Genomic DNA, 20,903 nt, shown 5'->3' on the forward strand with positions numbered 1-20,903 from the left:
AAATATGCTTGAATTTGGTGCACGCTGGTGATGTTTGAAGTTCTAAATTCCAAACTATGAAAAATGAAATTCATTTCGTTCACATTCTAGCCTAAAAACAATAATTCCGGTGCACATTTCTTTAGGGCTTTCTGCAACGCTTTGGGCCTCAGTTCTGGGCTCTACAGCCCATCAATATCCCAACCAACAACGGTCCACCGTTCTTCGGCTCACTTCACTTTCTGCGAGCCGCTCTAAAAAAAAAATCTGCGAGCGGGAATACGAAATTAGCTGCGGACACCCACGAAATCGAAAGCCCCCACTGCCCTCGCTTCCTCTCGCCAGAACCCCCAATCAGCAAACCCCACCGCCGCTCCGGCCCGGCGGAGTCCCCTCGACCCGCGGCGGCCGGCGATGGACCGGATCCACGTCACCGTGCGCGCGCGGCCGCTCCCGCCGGAGGACGCGCAGAGCAGCCCGTGGCGGATCTCCGGAAACGCCGTCGCGCTCACCGCCCAGCCCTCCATTCGCTTCGAATTCGGTGAGGAATCCGCCCCCCTCCGCACACACCCTCGCCTCGGACCGCGGGCTTGCTCATAGGTTGCCCTCTATTTCGTTCTCCGCAGACAGGATTTTCGGCGAGGACTGTCACACGGCGGACATCTACGGGGCCCGCACCAAGCACATCGTCGACTCTGCCGTGCAAGGGTTCAACGGTAAACATTTCGTAGGCACCATTTCGAATTCTGATTTCTAGAACTTGCTAAGTTGAAAATTGACTCTAGCTCTGAGGAGAATCCGAGGGCCGTAATATTGGGCTCTTTCGCTTCTTACCTAGTGGTGCTTGATAATAATGTTCTCACCTCTCAATTGCAACTGATAGAGGACGAGCAATGTACTACAATTTATAATCACACGAACTCTAGTTCCATAAAACACCACTGTACAATATTCTTGCTTGCGCCTTCTTAAATCTATTATTTGTTTATTAGATCTTTTGTGAACTATCTGCAAAATAGAGTTTTCTCCATCATTCTGGCAGCATGTGGGTATTAATGAAATGTTTGGTCCTTTTCCTTGTATGACAGGCACTGTTTTTGCATATGGACAAACTAACAGTGGAAAGACCTATACAATGAGAGGATCTGCTAATGAACCTGGAATAATACCGCTTGCGGTTCATGATTTATTTAGAACTATACAGCAGGTGATTTGTATGTCCATTCTCATCAGTCAATCTTTATTCTGCTTACTGTGTAATGTGTATCGCGGATTGCTTACAACATATACACAGTTATTGCATTTGGCTATTAGAGTACTGTCTAACTGTCATTTTTTATTCTGTGCAACTAGTACGTGTCCTGCACAATTGCGTGGTAAATGTTTGTGCCCACATAAAGATATATTGTTATGCTACTTGTAGAAATACAATATTATGAATGGCACAATATTAAAGTTCAGATTGTCAGTTTGCAGATTGTTAAATTGTAAATGTTGTTGCCCTATGAGGTATCAGTACGCAAAACTAAAGCTCATGTTGCTAGCCAGTCGGTGTTTTTTATATGATGTTAGGGCGGTGCATGAATTTGATGAGCACATTTGACATTACATCTAGAAATTAAAGCGGATGATGCCTAACTGTAGTTAGAAAAAAAATATCAGCTGCGATCAACTCGGTGAACCATAACTAATATCTATAATATTTTGAGAACCGTGAATTTAGCAAATCTATGTTTCGTGTCAAGTCTGCATGCATGAGATTATTTTTGAGGGCGAAAAAAAGAGAATACACAGGGAGAAACACATTGGATTGGGACTCTACTTGCATCCCGTTCCTTTTTGTTAGATTCAAGGTTGCGTGCAGATTAGTTATTAGTTATAAGGATATACTGTTGTGATCTTCTTAGAAACAATTATGATAATCTATTGCTCGGTCTGTCTAGGCATGATTATGAAGATCTATTGGTTTTGGCTAACTTATCAAAAATAAGTCCATCAGACTCTTTTGTGGATTGGGACTCTACTTGCATCCCATTCCTTTTTATTAGATTCAAGGTTGCATGCAGATTAGTTATTAGTTATAAGGATATACTGTTGTGATCTTAGAAACAATTATGATAATCTATTGCTCGGCCTGTCTAGGCATGATTATAAAGATCTATTGGTTTTGACTAACTTATCAAAAATAAGTCCGTCAGACTCTTTTGTGGATTTTTTTTGACATTTCTCTCTTTTTCTGTCGCATTGTGCTTTTAATATACAGTTATGAGATTGAAGGGAGATATGTTTGGATAAGTTTGTCTGTCAGTTATGATATACTCCCTCCGTTCCTAAATATTTGTCTTTCTAGAGATTTCAAATGGACTACCACATACGAATGTATATAGACATATTTTAGAGTATAGATTCACTCATTTTGCTCCGTGTGTAGTCATTTGTTGAAATCTCTAGAAAGACAAATATTTAGGAACGGAGGAAGTATTATGTACTTGATGTCTTCTTATGTTCGTACTATGTTTTCACGGTGTAAAAAAAGTTGAGATGCAAATGGTCATAAAGGCTAATGTGACCAGCTTGGTATTTTTAAGGCCTGTTTAAAGTACTCTTAACTACCTCTGTGTTTAATAGGAAATCACCTTTGTACACTATGAGACTTTGCTTATAGTTTTCATTGCCTATTGTGTATAATTCTGCCTGACTTAATTTTTTACAATTTTAGCATATGGATAGAGAATTTCTTGTCCGCATGTCTTATATGGAGATTTATAATGAAGAAATAAATGATCTTCTTGTCCCAGAACATCGAAAATTGCAGATTCATGAGAATTATGAGGTAATATTTCATAATTGGTATCAAATAATTAACACTATTTTGAAATACTATGTATCCTCCTTGCTCTCCGTATTGATATTCTTGTTTGTAGAGAGGCATATATGTTGCTGGCTTAAGCGAGGAAATTGTAACCTGTCCTGAACAAGTCTTGAAGTTTGTGTCATTTGGAGAATGTAAGTTTTTTTTACTATTTGGTATCTCAATTAATTTATGATTAACTTATTTTAATAATTATTAGAAAAATTGCAGCCCACCGTCATATCGGGGAGACAAATATGAATGTCTACAGCAGTCGTTCTCATACCATATTTCGCATGGTATGCTTAGATTCCATTGTGCTGTCCTATATGCAATATCAACCTATCTTATGCCACAAATTACTCAGGTTATTGAGAGTCGAGATAAAGCTGATGACAGTGATACAGATTCTTGTGATGCTGTTCGAGTTTCTGTTCTGGTACACACAATTCTCAGTTTTAACTAGCATAAACTTTTGTCCAAGTTACTTCTTCTTTTAGCTTTATACGCGTGAAACGCACAAAAAATATTTCTCTCTCTACCAAAATATAAGACGTTTTTTGTTTTGCATAGAGCATAAAAACGTCGTACATTTTGTTATGGAGGGAGTATTTCACATTTCTCTTTAACACACATATCAATAAGGAAACAACATGTGCATTTGATTTTTTATGATGACTAAAATAGGTGCATTTAAATGAAAATATTGCCTTGAATCAAAACAATAACTAATCGCAGACTAAAACTAAATTGCTACTCCCTCCATATCACAAAAAGTGACGTTGTAGACATTGACACGGTCTTCAAGATGTAACTTTGAACACTAATTTATTATACAATAATACAATATAAAGACTTAGAAAATATAATATTCTGAAAATATTTTTCAAGACAAATTATGGAATAATTAAAATGATACTCACAGTCAGACGTTTTAATTTTTTGATCTGAGGCATGTCAAGCGTTACTTATTTGTGATTATGGAGGAGGCAAAACATTATCTCTCTTGCACTAGTGGTTGCACTTTATTCAATTATTGTCTGCCTGGGTTTGTTTTGTTATGTTGCAATTGACATGTATTTTCACATTTTAGAATCTGGTGGACTTAGCTGGTTCAGAACGTGCTGCAAAGACGGGTGCAGAAGGTGTGAGACTTAAGGAGGGTTCCCACATTAACAAAAGTCTAATGACTCTCGGAACAGTAATCAAGAAACTAAGTGAAGGCATAAAGGGCCAGGGGTAAGTTAGAAACTTCTTACAACGACTCAAGTTGATTTGATTCTCCCTTTTGGGTTCATTTAGTAATGGATTTCATAATCAGGGGGCACGTTCCTTACCGAGATAGTAAGTTGACAAGGATATTGCAACCTGCTCTGGGTGGAAATGCTAACACAGCTATCATTTGTAATATAACACTTGCACAGGTATGCTATATTAAACATCTCCCTATCTCTTATTGACCGGTTCCTATATTGCTTGGTATTGGAGGTAGAATACACAGATATTAGGTGTTTTCTCTTTTCTCACTCACTGCATATTTGGACAGTAAAGTATGAACCACAAGTATTTATCATTTCTTGTGCATTGCTATTGTAATTTCAATTGTTTAATTCCCGCAAAAAAAGTCAACTGTTTAATTTTATTTGCCGGTTAATTATATGGTGTTGGAAATTATAAAATGATTATCATGACATCCTCTTGGTCATTAAAATGGATTCCATTTTAATTTTAATTTTAGGTATTGCGTCATAGGTCAGTCATTAGTCGGCTAGCCGCAACTATTACCTTGTCATGTATTCATGTGGCTTGATTGGCGAACTGAAAATTTACAATAATACCCTTAATCAAAATAAGATCTGTGGGGAATTCTCGAGTGTAAATTTAAAAAAGCAATATTAACATAATGGTAGCTTTGCAATATTATATGATAACCCTTTTAGGGCGCGCTTGGAATGGTTGTAAGTAAATACATGGGTGTTTACTTTACATTTGTATCTTACCGGCCGCGTAGCAAATTTCGGCTGGAAACGAAACGACGAGCCGAGACCTGTATTTATTTTACAGGTGTATTAGAGGGAACACGACAATCTAATCAAGGCCTTACATAAGGAAAACTAGTTTTTCACAATGCTTCCATCAAAGAAATCCACACATATAATTCTCATTGTTAAGTGGAGAAAAACAGGTGACAGGCCAGTTCGTTGCGGGATAGTCTTTAAGGACATTGGTATTTTTTTCTTCTGTAAGTTAGGAATGGACAAATATGTTACATGTTAGGAGCTAGGGTTCGGCCCTGCCTAGGGCGTAGGGTGTAGGGGAAGGAGGGAGTTGGGCGAGGGCTGGAGCGCGGCGGCCGCCGGCGAGGCGCCGTCCTTGCGGTTGGGCGGCGGCGGCGCAGGAAGGAGACGGCTAGGGTTAGGGTTCCGGCTCCTCTGGGAGCCGGGCAATAGAATAGTCTTATTGCTTAATTCTCGAAATAGTCTTACAACTTGTATATATAACCATAATCTGAAAATAAAACTAAGATAACTTGAGGCCTAAGCCTGCCCAGTGGCCCCCCTGCGGCCATAGACCTGGCCGGTCATAACATTACATATGTGTTATTGTGTTGGTGGTGGTGCAGTGGATAGAACTCCCTCAGCTTTAGAAGATAAAATGTGTTACTAGATCTTTTTACTAACGGAACTCTGACTTAATGATTATCTACATACTACGTGTTCCTCAAATGATCTACTCCTAAAGTGATGTGAATATTCAGAACTAAAAAGGGCAGCCCGGTACACGTAGCTCCCGTTTGCGCAGGGTCCGGGTCCGACCACTTTGGGTCATTTGTACGCAGCCTTTCCCTACATTTCTGCAAGAGGCTGTTTCCAGGACTCCTTTCCCTACATTTCTGCAAGAAGCTGTTTCCAGGACTCAAACCTGTTGGTCCAAGACAACAACAGCTTTACCGCTGCACCAACGCTTCCTTTCATGTGAATAATCTACAACCATGCTTAGAAAATACTCCCTCTGTACCTTAATATAAGACGTTTTTGGCACTATCATAGTGTCAAAGAAGTCTTATATTAAGGTAGAGATAGTACTAGAGTAACAGAAATTGGACATTTGAAAAGAAGTTCAAAGAAAAGAGAGAACAATTATTCTTACAAAGTTACAATTATTTATTTGCTTCAATTTTTTGGCATATGTCCTTGCAAACTATCCACTTTATTTGTACTGTAGGTCCATGCAGATGAGACTAAAAGCAGCTTGCAATTTGCTAGTAGGGCATTACGTGTTACAAATTGTGCAGAAATCAATGAGGTAATGACATATATTTTTATTGTCAATCAAATTGCGTTTTCCTGATTAATTAAGGTGTTAAAAATGCATAAATGTTTACTCCACATGTATGTATGCAAATACAGATTTTGACGGATGCCGCTCTTTTAAAGCGCCAAAGGAAAGAAATAGAGGAACTTCGAGCAAAACTCAAGGTATGTATTAAAAAAGTTATGTTAAGTCAATGCATCTTGAACCTAAAAAATCGTATACCTGCGGCCACAGAACTCTCAAAGTGAACACTTGGATGAAGATGTTTTGCACTTGAGGAACACCCTGCTACAGGTCCCTTTCTAATCCTTAAGCACATCTTATCTCTTGGTTGTAGAGTATAGTGCTTAAATAATCTGCGTACTGTTTTCAGAGTGAACTGGAAAAAGAGAGAATTGCTTTAGAGTTGGAGGAGGAAAGGAAAGCTAAAGAGCAACGTGAGAAGAGGTTGCTTCAGCAAGCAAAGAAAATCGAAAATCTTAGTTCGTTGGTTTTAAATTCAGAGAGAGATGATAGGGCTATTGTTTCCAGTAAGGTCAGTACTCATTTCCTTTATCTCATATGTACTAGTAGTCATAACAAGTTGCCCCATTTAGACAGCGGAACAACAATGTAAACCCATCTCTGATGTCTTTATATTTGTCCCTTGAACAGAACAAAAGAAGGCAAACATGGTGTGCTCGACCCCTGTCGAATGAATTCAGTGTCGAGGTATAATATACTGTAACATGTTAAATTCATCATTCTGAAAATCTAAAGGTACATTGTTCTTTTGGGGTCGCCATAGCATCATGGGCTGATTGTTCTCATATCATTTATGAAATGTTAAAACAACTACCCCAAAATATTCACTTGGACGCCCTTCTTTGTGGGTACTTACTTTAGTTGTCTCCTCTTCTTTAGTTCCTGGGATAAATTACATGTGATATTCCATTTTTGTGGTCCTTCATATGGATACATGACATACTTCTGTAAATGTTCATGTTATAGTTTTCTTTTCATGTTCAGTCCATGACAGAAATTCATCAAATTTATAGAAGACTACATATGTTGTTAAGATATCTCTTGGGCATCTCTACAAATATTCAGGTTCAAGAACCTGCTTCTGAACAATGCTCTGCAAGCAGCTCAGTTCGTGACGAGCGTAACATGGGGATGCCCCCATGTTTTGAAGAGCTAATGCAAGAAAGCTACGCCAGCAATGGCGAGCCTTCTGCTCATGGCTGTTCATTCAGTGATCTATCGAATGAAGATGTTTCTCTTCCCGATGCACATGCTTTGTTGCATGTTACCAGCAGAAGAAAGCCAAATACAATGGTGTGTGACTCTCATTTTCAATTAATGCAACATATCGCTATTGAAGCTTGATTGGAAAAGTGAATCCACATTTTTTATTGCAAATCCCTTCTGAATTTTGAAATACATTGTCTTACAGAAGAAATCAGATCAAGAGCAACTTAGGGGTTCAGTGCCTGAACTACCCCAAGACCCTAATGAGCGGAAAGATGCCATGCTAAGTCAAGAACCTAGTGGCTTATCTGCTCGAGAGTCCGAGGCAATTCTTGTCATTAAACAACTTCAAGACCAGGTGCTAGTCCTTTTTCTATGATTTCCCTATTCTGAAATGTGTTTCCAATAAGTATTTCTGGAAATCCCAAGTAGGTAAACTCGCTGGAGTTAGAGAAGAGTTTGATTCAAAATAACTTGGACGATGTTCTGGAGGTGGCAACGCAGCAGAAGGCTTCTTTCAGTGAGAAGTATGAAGAGGTGAATTATCTTATATTGTATTATATTTAAAATTCAAACATATCCAATATGTTACTTCCTTTTGGGTGCTAGGTAGCTTTGTTATCTTGTCAGGCATGTTTTATTATCGATATATTTGCCTATTAAATCATGAGTTAACAACTTTAACATGCAGTTTGATACTACTTTGGTCTGTCAACTACCGCATGTTGCTGAGTTTGCTCCCTTAATTACGAAATTGGCCAAATAGATCTGTGTACACAAATTTGGCCATGTTAGTCCTTCTGCACAGCTGCCATCAAATGTGGACATGTTGACTCAGTTTAAAGACAACTTTCTGACTCACCACAAGAGAAGTGGCGAGAACACCATCATCTACTTCTTAGAGTTTATGCTGTCTTGTGTGGACTATTTGTATTTCATCAAAATCGGTTGTTACAAATCTTTTACAACAAAACCATTTGGTTTGGTCCTTGCGTCTTGCATGTGCTGCTAAGGCCTAAAAGAGCTGTTACAGATATTTATCAACACGTCTGCACTAAGTGATTTAATAACGACCACCAACGGAGGAAGTCCTCAGGGTGATGAGGGCCTGACGGGCACGTTGAGAGTGACGGCATGGACAGTGAGTGACCCTCCTTGATGGCTTCCATCTGCTTTCCTGTCGTGGCGAGCATGGCAGGAAGGGTGCTGAAAAGGAACTTGGAGAAGGAAATCTTGCTGACCATGATGGCAAAGGTGCCAAGGAGGAACTTGGGTAAAGGATTGTTGCTGTTGACGGCGATGGTAAGGTTGCGCACTTGCGCTGGAGGGCGAGCACAAGCAGGAAGGGCTTGGTTCACGAGCTCAAGCAATAACTTGGCGAACAGGACACTGGTTGGGTGTAGCCAATTGCACCCGCCCAGACCCTGCAATTAATCAACAGAAGATAGTTAAAGAACCAAGTTGTATGTTAGCTTTATTAAACAATATCATGTTATTTTAATTTTTTTGATATTGTCATACATGTGGTGATAATCAAAATTGCCCATGAACCAATCGTCCAAAAAGAGGGAGCAACAAGCTTTGCTTACCATTTTGTACATGTTTTCTGTGGAGTACCATCAAGTAACCTCATTTTGACTGGCATCTGGTGAAGCTGCCATCTGTTTTCACTATCATCTAAGACTCCCATATTTAGATTTACTTCTAGGGCACAGATATAAAAGAATATAGCTGTTATACTATCCATTTAGCTAAGAAAACCACATAGCATCTGTGTGATACTTTTTTCTTAAATGTTATCTGTTCTTTAAACTGTAAGTCAATAGCCTGAAAAAAGTTCATTACAGACATTGGTGTCCTTCCTTCATTATGCTCTACCTGCCTTGCATTAGCTTCATTATGTTTCCATGCTGCTTGCATCATATGAGAGCTATTTAGAATGGATTTGGATCTTTTCCTGGTAATTGTCTATTGATTCTTGGCCTGGTTTCAGCTTCAGAAGAATGCTCTGGCGGCACAAGAAGAAGCAAAAATTGCTGGTGAGAAGCTATCAGCTCTGGCTACTATTGGAAAATCCAAACAAGTACTTTCCTATCCTCATCCACTTGCATTGTTCTTTCTCTTCTCTAATATAGTGCATAACTAGGATGTTTAATCAGTTCTCTAATCTTCTTAAACCATTTTGATGCCGCAGTCTGATTTATTGACATGATTGCGTACTTGAATGAAACATTTGGTATAACTACAGGAATTAGCAGATGAATTCCTCAGCAACGTGTCAATGGAGACTCAAGGAATATCTGTGCAGATGGATCAAACAACCCACTCAGTCGACAATGCTATTTCTTTCATTGAGGAACTCTTTCAGAGTCTGTCTGCGATTGCAGAGAACGTAACTGTATGTTTCTCTGATGATAGTATCTCCATAGTTCAGTGATTAATCATGTCCCTCTTCCCCTTGCTCTCCTTTCCTCAATATTCACGCTGGAGTCGTTTCATTAAACAAGTTGTCTCAGTCAAAATTCAATGTTGGGTCAGTGTGCATTTTACTAAATTATTGGTATCACCTCATTAATTAAATAATATGAAATACTTTGGCAATTCAAATGTTGAATGTGATCATATCCTCTGGATATATTGTTTATGTATAAGCTACTATTTTGGTTACGCAAATAAGTATTTGCATGAATGGGTGCCATCGACTTTGTAAACAAGTTGAAAAGGCTATGCAGATGGTCTGGTAAATGTCTGGTGCCTATGGAATACTTTGTTCTGTCTATTATCAATTTGCATATAGATCTATCTATGTAGACTTAGTACTGTAGTTAGCGTTTCTGGCTGAATATTGTTTTTCTTGTAAGTACTATATTTTGAAATGATCTCAACTGTTCTTTCTGTAGGAAGTCAAGCAGTCTGCTTATGGGCATATAAAACAATCCAGTTGTGTGATTATGGATCATGAGAAAATGTCAAAAACATTGATGGAGAAAGTCAGCAGACTTGAATTGGAGAAGGTAGCTATATCAACTTATCCAATCCACACTTAAATTTTGACCAGGCCATACATACTTAAATTCTAAGGAGCTACCATTCGCTAACATACTCTGACTTGAGTGCAGAAGCTGCTACACGAACAGTTCCTTAATCAACAGGATGAACTTCAGAGGATGAAGTCCAGTCTGGAAAGCTGTGAGAAGTCCAAGGATGTCTGTCATTACTTAAGCTATCGTCAGTCATCAAGTTTCTAACTTCTTGTGTCTGCTCTAACAATGTTACTTATACTCAGGATTGTATTCTTCAACATGAACTTGAGAAGGATAACATTCTCTCAGAGCTTCTAACTCTCCAAAAGGAAGTCTCGACCTTGTCATCATCTTCCTTGATGAAAGAAAAGGAGTCTATCAGAAAGGAACTTGAAAGAGCGAAAACAAAGTTACGAGAGACTGACAACAAGCTGAAGAATTATGTTCAAGAAAAAATTAAACTTGAGGTTATTATTTTGTACACAGTAATTTGATTGTTCATTACGTTGGCACAAATTCAGGTGTATCTTCTCCAAAACGGTAAAACGTAGCAAGTATGAATCCATACTCTTTGTCCAGGGTGAAAAAGCAGAGGCACACAGGGAAATAAAGAAGTTACAAAGCCAGAGGACCCATCTTGAACGTGATTTAAGGAAACATGATTCTGTCACTGTTGATAAAAGACATGAATTGAATGTGAAGCCAGAAGAACTTGCTGCGTTTTTTGATCAAGCTGTGCAGTTGCAGGTTGCAGTCTTCCCAATTTGTATTACTTTGTGCAAACACACTATTCTTAAGCATCCTGATACATGTTGAGGTGCTCGTATGATACTGTTATAGCAAGACTTACGTAAATCACCACAGCTCCAGGAATAAACCCAAACTCCAACTACAACTCATACCATACAGTGGTTCTAGATAGCTGGTATACCATTGTGGGTATAACATCACTTGTCTCAAGCTACTGGCTAGGAAAAACTAGTTTTTTTTTGGATTCTAATAGTTTATTGCTCTCATACCTTGTAGTTATGCCGCAAGTTTTTTTGATAAGCCCGGTGTCAATGTCTCGTTTCTTTATCCAGAAGGTTCATCATTCTAACTGACTTGCAGTCAGAAAATGAGTGCCACCTTACAATACATGTGTTACATATGTATGTATTACGGCATGAATGGCATGCAGTCTGTTCTTCATTTACTGGAGCTTATGTTTATCTATGACTGTGTATCTTGTTTCTTCATATTCAGGAGGAGTACCAAAGGCTTGAGATTCATGCTTCTGATATGGAAGATGAAATTGCTTCTTTGCAAGAAACTTTAGCTACCTTGACTGCAGAGAAGGAAGAAGCGCTATCTAAAGTAGAGTTTATGGTGTTGGAACAGGAAGATCTCGAAAACAGGCTTACTTCCGCAGAATCAAAGATAAAATCCTTGAACGACGAGATTGCTGTATTGGTATACTTAAAATGGCTTTGCAGTATATTTTGCCAGATCCCCCACACCTTTTGTCTAACCCAATTTTTTTTCACCATGAAATTTCTTTTTTCTGTGATACAGACCAAAAAACTTGAGGAATCTGAGTCTTTTGGTAGAAAATTGGAGGCTTCTCTCAGTTCTATATCAAAGGAAAAAGAAGACTTGGGAATGGTAATTAGCTTTATGGTTTTATCCAAAACGTCGACACTCTCCGTAATTTGTTTCATTTTTGTGTGCTCTGAAATGCAGCAACTTACTGATGTTCTTCTGGAAATGGAATCTGAAAGTTCAATGTGGATAGCCAAGGAGAAAGCATATTTAGAAACTAAGCAGCAATTGGATATATGCACTGATGAGAATAGTAAATTATCCGAAGATTTGATTAAGGTACGTTAAATAGAGTTCTCTTGATTACATACCTGCCAGATCTAATTCATGATCAATCCTCAACGTCGACAATTAGCATGCAGATGCAATGTGGTTATCTTCTAACTGTTTTTGTGTGTGAATAATTCAGTACTGTCTAGTTTTGGAACACATTGTGAATGTTTTTGTTTTTTGAACGGTCACCGGGGGGGAGAGAATCCCCACCTGAATATATTGCTCAAAAAGCTGCCAAAGCCAAGAGTCGCCCCTTAAGCTTTGGCTGATCCAGTTTATAAGGGAAATTGGATCAAAAACCTAAACAAGTTGACCCCGTTTATGAGGGAAACCGGGCCGAAAACCGTGCAGGTAACAAGGTTACAGAAGAAGAGAGAAAAATATTGATGCCCAGGAGAAGGCACGACCTAGCTAGCAAGCAGAAAGACCAACATGTAGGATCGAAAGTATGTCTAGAGGGGGGGTGATTAGACTACTTGACCAAATAAAACTTAACCTTTTCCCAATTTTAGTTCTTGGCAGATTTTAGCTAATTTAGGACAAGTCAAGCAATCATCACATCACTCAAGCAAGCATGCAAAGAGTTTATGGGCAGCGGAAAGTAAAGCATGCAACTTGCGAGAATGTAAAGGGAAGGGTTTGGAGAATTCAAACGCTATTGGAGACACGGATGTTTTTCCCGTGGTTCGGATAGGTGGTGCTATCCTACATCCACGTTGATGGAGACTTCAACCCACGAAGGGTAACGGTTGCGCGAGTCCACACAGGGCTCCACCCAAGGGCAACGGTTGCGCGAGTCCACACAGGGCTCCACCCACGAAGGGTCCACGAAGAAGCAACCACCCACAAAGGGTCCACGAAGAAGCAACCTTGTCTATCCCACCATGGCCATCGCCCACACAGGACTTGCCTCACTAGCGGTAGATCTTCACGAAGTAGGCGATCTCCTTGCCCTTACAAACTCCTTGGTTCAACTCCACAATCTTGTTGGAGGCTCCCAAGTGACACCTAGCCAATCTAGGAGACACCACTCTTCAAGAAGTAACAAATGGTGTGTAGGTAATGAACTCCTTGCTCTTGTGCTTCAAATGATAGTCTCCCCAACACTCAACTCTCTCTCATAGGATTTGGATTTGGTGGAAAGAAGATTTGAGTGGAAAGCAACTTGGGAAGGCTAGAGATCAAGATTCATATGGTAGGAATGGAATGTCTTGGTCTCAACACATGAGTAGGTGGTTCTCTCTCAGAACATATGAGTTGGAATGGTGTGTGTGTTCTGATGGCTCTCTCACCAAATGAAGAGGAGGTGGAGGGGTATATATAGCCTTCACACAAAATCCAACCGTTACATACAATTTACCAATCTCGGTGGGACCGAATCAGAAAACTCGGTCTGACCGAAATAGTAAACCTAGTGACCGTTAGGAATTTCGGTGGGACTGACATGCAACTCGGTAGGACCGATTCGGTTAGGGTTTGGGCATAACGTAATCTCGGTGAGACCGATTACACAAACTCGGTGAGACCGAATTTGGTAATTAGCTAACCAGAGAGTTGGTCAGGCAAACTCGGTGGGACCGATTTGCTCTTTCGGTGAGACTGAGTGGAACTCGGTGAGACCGAAAAGTTACAAAGGGGAAACACTGAGTTTACATTGCAATCTCGGTGGGACCGATTCGCTCTTTCGGTAAGACCGAAAAGTTACGAAAGGGAAACAGAGAGTTTGCAACCCCATCTCGGTGAGACCGAGATCCTTATCGGTAGAACCGAATTGCTAGGGTTTGGCAGTGGCTAATGACAAGTGAAACTCGGTGGCGCCGGATAGGAAGAATCGGTAGGACTGAGTTTGGCTTAGGGTTTAGGTCATATGTGGATATGGAAAAGTAGTTGAGGGTTTTGGAGCATATCACTAAGCACATGAAGCAAGAGGCTCATTAAGCAACACCTCATCCCTCCTTAATAGTATTGGCTTTTCCTAAAGACTCAATGTGATCTTGGATCACTAAAATATAAAATGAAGAGTCTTGAGCTTTTGAGCTTGAGCCAATCCTTTGTCCTTAGCATTTTGAGGGTTCCACTTTCACATCCATGCCATGCCAATCATTGAGCTTTCCTGAAATAATCATCTTGGAATAGCATTAGCTCAATGAGCTATATGTTATGAATTACCAAAACCACCTAGGGATAGTTGCACTTTCACAACACCACAAGAGACACAAGTAGATGTGGGGTGTTGTTGAGGGATCACAATGCTAAGACTATGCAAACAACCTAACGCACCGCATCTGCGTGCGTACCAAGCCTCACGGCACAACAGAGGATCATCCATAACCAACGAGTGCCAAACCATAACACGAACCTTGACTAGGAGTTCCGCCACGAGCGGTCGAGACGATTAGCAGGTTGGGGAGGCATCATTGCGTCGTCATTGAGCAAAGGTGAACCAAGACAACACCAAGAGCCCGAAGCTCGCCGCAGCACAACGGCAACCATGGGAGGGTCTTGAGCGTGCACAGCAACAGTACGAAGACCACGCGAAGGACAACCGAAGAGAAATCACATGAAGAACACACCAATCATGGATGACACACTAAATGATGGGCATGGGCGGATGGATGGTGGCGAAGGGCTCGACGAGGAGGCAATGCTGGCGACGGTATGGGGAGGACGGGCGGAGACGAGTGGATTGAAGCAAAATGGAAAGGTCACACAGAGTGCAGAGAAGTTCACCATACGGACGTGAAGTTGCAAACCGCGCCGTCGACATGGAGGAGAGCCCAAACCAAGCAGGTATAGCTCAAAGACCACGCCTCCAGGAAGGAAAGCGACACCGGGTTGGCGCCGCCGTGGTCAGCTGACACATGGGTCAGCAGGGATTTCTCCCAAAGCTAGTACCAGATCAAGGCCGACGTCGTCAGAGCAGCTCCGACAGCTGAAGCAATGCAAAATGACGACTGACGGGCCACCATCCATAGGGGTTGAAGGAGAGGCAGGCGTGGGGTGATGGAGAGTCGAGGAGCCGGCAGGGGGGTGGGGAAGCACGCAATGGAGCGCAAGGGCGAAGACGGCCAGGTTGGACACTGCACATGGCAGATCCGATGCACGCATGCTTGGTCGTCGATGTAGGGGACCTCAAAGGCACAGCCAGCTGGCGAAGATACTCCGGCCCCGCCCAAGCACCAGAACTAGTGCAAGCACTGGGGATGAAGCAGAGCAAAGGAGGTCGGGCTGCCACCCCGCACCACCCAGGCATGACGAGCAGGCAGACCAAGACCCGCACAAGGCGGGGAGCATGGATCCCGCAGCCGCGGCACACCGGCCCGGAGCAGAGGAGGGACGACGCGGAGGATGGCGGCGCAGGTCGAGAGCGGCGAGCACTGGCCGGATCTGACCGGTGGAGGACGCCGACGGCCACGGTGAAAGTGGACGTTGCGCGGCAGCGCAAGATGGGGCGAGGCGGTAGCAGGGAGGTGGTGGAGCGTCGGCGCGCGGCAGGGCCCGGAGCACGCCCGGAGAGCTGAGGACGAGAGGGATCTGGATATGGCGAGTGGAGATGGACCGGGAAGGGTCGCGGCCGCGGGCCGCGTGCGTCTTCGCTGCCGCCATCAGCCGCTGGGCTTTGCCCTTAGGCTACCTCCGGCGACGGCGAGTAGGGAATGGGCGGCGCGGTTGCTCCCTGTTGTTGGCAGCGGCGAGGGCCTCCGGAGTCACGAGAGCGACCCGGGAGGCAGCTATCGGAGGTACCGCGGGTCTACAATCTCAACACATTGTGAATGTCAACTGACGCTATATCTATAATTTGAGTTAGGCAGAAGCACTGTGCATGCATGCCATCTGCAGTTTAGAATTATTCAACTAGTGATCCGTTGATCAGTAAGCAGTAGAAGTTGTTAGTAATTATACCATGAAGAAGGCATGAATTAGGCCAACTCCACCGCACGACCCTAAATCTATGCCCATTTTGTCCGGATTTTGTCCGTATGGGGTAGAAATAGGGAGAACAAATGCCGGACAGAGGCCGCACAAACTCGCTGCACGCAGCGCTACTACCCCATTTTCACCCCATGCGTCGTGGTCGTGGGTGCACGTGGTGGGCCAGGTATAGAAAAGGAGAGAGTGACATGTGGGGTCGAGGCGGACACAGACGGATGACGAGGATGCGAAGACGTCCGTTTTCTGTCCGCTTTGGCCCCAAACCGAGAGCAACTTTGGTCTGGAAATGGGGCAAAAGCGGACACGGGCCGGACAAAACGTCCGTATGCTCCCATGCGCTGGGTCGTTTGATTTGTCCATTTTACCCCAAACGGACACAAACGGACGATTTGGGGGTAGAAATGGGTCACGCGGTGGAGTTGGCCTTATGTTTTGCCATTTCAATTTGACAGCTCAAACTAGCTTCTCAAGTTCCTTCCGTTTATTTGATCCATATTGTACTGTATTTAGTACTCATAGAAGGACATCACTATATTTACTCATTTTTTATTAGACATCCATTGGCCTGTCTTGGTATACAGGAACAAGTATGGGGTACTGCAAGATGCCTAATTTTAGTTTATTTTTTTAGTTCATGTTAGTTCCATGTTTATTTTCATCAATATTTTTATATAATTTTCTCTTTCTCATTTCTTATTACTGTATATTATTTCAATATGTCACTAGGTGAGACAAGAGCTGGTGCAGTGTAGAGAATTGTTAAAAACTCTGGAAGACAAAATGATCCTTTCTGTGGAGCATAACATAAATGAGGAAAAATGCTGGTCAGTCTTCTCTCAGAACCTCTTTTCAATGCAACAGTACCACTCTATTGTGCTTCAGTTTTGTATCGACTTGGTAGGTAACAGCATGCACATAGTCTATTACTAATGTAGTTTCATTCAATACTTTTCACACGGAGCTAAGAATGCTTCATATATTTTGAATGTGGTTTGATGAGAAACAAAAGAACAAACCTGAATGATTATGCCTTACACCAGAACTGTACCTAAATATGATTGATGCACTCAAAATTATCAGAAGTTCTTTTGAATCTTTAGAGCATTAGCGATGAAAGCAATTTTAGAACGCGGGCAGTTACTCCAGTGCTAGTGAACATAAAAATTTATAGAGTAAATCATCATAGGTTCCAAGCAATAACAAAAGCATGGCGTGTTTGCATACGCTCATGTACTCAACTTACTGCTAGTTATGTTATCTGATGCAGCAGGGAGAATCGTGAAGAATCAGAACAACTCGTGGAGAAAGGAAGAAACATTGATAATGAAAATGTAAGCCTTAAGCCCATCCATTTTTGCTCTTAGTGTGAAATTCATTTTCTTAGAACATCAGGAAACCAAATTTAAAATATGTGTTCATATTGTCAGGACTACTTGCACACAAATAAGTATCATCACCAGGACAGATATGTTGTTCCACTTTTGAGTTTTAATGATCTTTCCCTATTGAGAAACAATTGGCTAGAGTTTCTTGCTATGACTTGGTTGTTCATGGATCACACATGATTGCTGACCATTAATATTTTTTATAATTATTAAAAATTTCAGTTGATTTTCTAGGGAGTACAACTTCAGGAGATATATTTTCCATCTTTTGTGTTGACTCCAATTTTGAGCAGGAACTTTGCAAGCAACTACAGCTTATTTCAGAAGAACGTGATAGCTTACTTTCTAAGATGAAACAGATGAGCTTAGTCATCAATGAATTAGAAGCCTTAAAGGAGGTTTCTAATAATAAGGCAAGTCAGATAATTTGTTACTCCCTCTGTAAACTAATATAAGAGCGTTTACGGAGGGAGTACAAGTTACAAGTTATCTCAGTAAATTAAATTTTAAGTTGTTTTTATGTGTCATTTATGCAGCTACTACAGGCCAAAGCTAATATGGATGAGTTGAGCTGTCAGATATCTGCCATGGAGGTCAAGATGAAACATGTAAGCATTGCCGAACCCATCACTCTCTATGGTTGGTTCAGGCAGAGTATTTCTGCAGTTTGAGTTTTGAAGTGTTAAATCTTCCAGAATAAGTGCCTGTTACTGTACTGAGTATCAGCATCGAGCTTTGGAAATAAATTCATTGTAGCTTTGCACGCAAGCACGGTTCTTGTAGTAGCCTGTGCTGAGATAGGAACATCTGCTGTTTTATTTTATTTTATAGCATTTTTATGTGTTCATTCATTTTTGGAGATGGAATATCATAAATATTTCACTAAACACAGTACTAGGACCCTGAAAGCAAAAAAAAGTATACAAGCTGATGAGTTTAAATTCTACCACAGAACACATTCCCATTTTCAGAATCATAAGTGGGCTGATGGAAGCAGCATATAGTTAATCATTCTGGCATGTTTTCATTGCATAAGTTGCTTGTTTGCGCACTGAAGTGTATTCCAATAGATGAACATGCACTCGAGATGAAGATTTATACTGACACCAACCCTAGAACCTTGTTTCCTATAGTTCCTCAAGTTTCCAGAGAACTGATAATGCTGGTATTTTTGTGCCACAATAATGCTATTGATGAGATTTCGTAACTTGACTATTGACACTATATGTAGAAAGCATTGAAAATTGACACAGTTAACGCAACAAAGAAATTCCTGATAATTCTCTTGCAGTGCTGCGTCATCAAATTCCGGAAGAAACTCAAATTGGTGGTTCTTGTTGTCCTCTTTAAACTGTCGTTTTACTAAAAATTTCCTGTTCGAATTTTGTCTGATCGCGCGTTCAGTAAAGCAGTGACTGGCCAGTGAAATAGAAGAGCACACTGCATGCCAGAAGATCGCCAACCAGCATAATCTCTCCGCAGTACCAGTTCCATAACATGCTTTCCTTTTACAGGATGCTTCGACCCACAACAAAGAAAAAACAAAGCTTCGCATGCAAATCCGGTGGCTGCAACCAGAGCTCGACGCGAACCGCGCAAGGCTTAAAGAGGCAGTGGAAGAACGGGCGCTGATGGATGAGAATTATCAGGAAGCAACCGCCATGCTGAAGGCAAAGCTGAGAGAGACATGCCGTGAGGTCCTGAAGCTGAGAGAAGAGCTTAAACGACCAGAAGCCGCATCAAACTGACGCAGTAACCTTTCTTCTTCGCAGCTACGTGCTCCTAACCTAGTTGAACCGTTTCACGTGCTGGCAGCGGCGAACATTGCCTCAATGCAGGTCTGACTCTTTCAGACTGGTGCCTGAGCCGGCTTCATTAAGATTGCCAGGTTGTACAGAGACCGTCGTATTCCGGCCTGGACCGCTGGTGCCTCGTGCTGCTGATAGCTTTGCCAGCATTCCGCTCTGAACTTGTAATACACTGTATTTGCTTGTGGTCTAATGATTTGGGCTTGGATATGGACGGGTCATGGGCATCAGCCGTAGAGGTCGACTGGTACAGGCCGGGCTTCACTCGGTGCTGTAGACCTCTAATTAGCCATCCAGATCGTGAATCCAAAATTTCAAAGATCGTACGTTTATGGTTCTTGGCCGCCCTGGGCATTAAAGGCATGGTTGCATGCTGAACAGGTTCGCAAGTACGTATGCTCTTACTAGGCTGGTTTATTGGTTGATCCTGAACATGTAATGTGATCATCTATAATGGTGATTAAGCATCTGAATAACCGAGTTGATGCATCTATCCTGGCCGTTCGTGGAAAGGGAATGCGAGGTTAACCCGTGCAGTGTTAAGAGACCGTGCTAGTGTTAGTTTGAGGCACTTCAAACCACAGGCGAAGAGTCTGCTGAAACTCAAACATGTTTTCAGTCTGCAGCAACCTTTTTCTTAGGAGTCAAAACGTAACTAGCGCGGTGCACGTGTTGCCAGGTGAACTGGTAATTAGCATAGCCAACAGCACGCTGTTTGTGACACCGGATGCTTTCTTTTCCTATCATTGTCTCCATTCTTTTTGTGAACGACGTCGAAGAGAGCGAATTATGTTCCTCGCGAATGGCGTTCTGCAGTTTCGAGACCAAACACACTACTTCATCTACCCAGGCACCCAAGCTGAACTGAGTGGCTGACCCGGCCGGAAGACTTTTCATTGGGGAGTACGTAGAAAGAAGAGAAGACGAGCTCGCCTCCCACTCCGAGGAATGAATAAATCATGTTTGGCTTGCAAGAATGTGGCATGGGCACACCCGTCCATGTCCATCAGTTCAGAATCAGAATCTTGGAACTGGCAACTTGGGGCCGACCGACACAGGTGAGGTGAGGTGAGAGCGTGGTGTGGCGTGGAAGCAGCCACCGGAAGCCTTTTTCTTTGTGCCATTCCTTCCTGATCGCCGTGCCTGTCCATCTATCTAATCTACCTCAATGGTCCTGTCACCGAGACGAGACATGGTGGACGGGACGAGGAAGCTGCCGGCCGTGATGGTCGAGCGTGGATGGATGACGGGACGGACGGACATGATCCGTGCAATCACGCACGCTTGCCCGCAGGATCCTCGGCCGCGGATCCAGCCCCAGACGCAAAACAATTCCACTACCACGTATACGCAATCATGGGCACACGGCCACGCTAGTAGTTATAAACTTGTAGTAGGAGCCGTGTGGTGGACACGCGGCCTGCACATGTCCCCGTTCGCACTACACGAGGCTGCCCGTTGCTCGTCGGTCATAGCATGGCGATACCACGAAAAAGTGCAGGGAAACAAGCGATCGAGGCGGCGG

The 20,903-nt window shown here is 42.2% G+C and overlaps 1 protein-coding gene across 2 annotated transcripts; it reads left to right on the forward strand.

The window, feature by feature from the left end:
• Positions 1 to 285: 285 nt before the first annotated feature.
• On the forward strand, positions 286 to 19,756 carry LOC119301695 (kinesin-like protein KIN-7I). Of its 2 annotated transcripts, none has more exons than XM_037578684.1 (31): positions 286 to 520; positions 606 to 695; positions 1,068 to 1,186; positions 2,699 to 2,812; positions 2,904 to 2,985; positions 3,062 to 3,129; positions 3,198 to 3,269; positions 3,924 to 4,069; positions 4,152 to 4,254; positions 6,056 to 6,136; positions 6,241 to 6,309; positions 6,380 to 6,439; positions 6,519 to 6,680; positions 6,800 to 6,856; positions 7,235 to 7,462; positions 7,581 to 7,733; positions 7,808 to 7,912; positions 9,369 to 9,458; positions 9,624 to 9,773; positions 10,276 to 10,389; positions 10,495 to 10,581; positions 10,662 to 10,865; positions 10,978 to 11,145; positions 11,644 to 11,850; positions 11,953 to 12,042; positions 12,121 to 12,258; positions 16,912 to 17,009; positions 17,453 to 17,516; positions 17,864 to 17,983; positions 18,107 to 18,178; positions 19,085 to 19,756. In XM_037578684.1, the coding sequence occupies exons 1-31, from the start codon at positions 394 to 396 to the stop codon at positions 19,316 to 19,318; spliced, it is 3,672 nt and encodes a 1,223-aa protein (XP_037434581.1). In that variant the 5' UTR covers positions 286 to 393; the 3' UTR covers positions 19,319 to 19,756. The 2 variants fall into 2 exon arrangements, with proteins under 2 accessions (XP_037434581.1, XP_037434582.1); XM_037578685.1 differs by having other exon boundaries at positions 7,584 to 7,733.
• The last annotated feature ends 1,147 nt before the right edge of the window (positions 19,757 to 20,903 follow it).

This window comes from Triticum dicoccoides, chromosome 5A (assembly GCF_002162155.2).
Source record: "Triticum dicoccoides isolate Atlit2015 ecotype Zavitan chromosome 5A, WEW_v2.0, whole genome shotgun sequence".
In the NCBI taxonomy this organism is placed as follows: domain Eukaryota; kingdom Viridiplantae; phylum Streptophyta; class Magnoliopsida; order Poales; family Poaceae; genus Triticum; species Triticum dicoccoides.

Coding starts and splice junctions, on each gene's coding strand:
- LOC119301695 (XM_037578684.1), top strand. CDS start 394: ATGGACCGGATCCACGTCACCGTGCGCGCGCGGCCGCTCCCGCCGGAG. Junction 521..605: donor CTCCATTCGCTTCGAATTCG/GTGAGGAATCCG, acceptor CGTTCTCCGCAG/ACAGGATTTTCGGCGAGGAC. Junction 2,986..3,061: donor GTTTGTGTCATTTGGAGAAT/GTAAGTTTTTTT, acceptor GAAAAATTGCAG/CCCACCGTCATATCGGGGAG.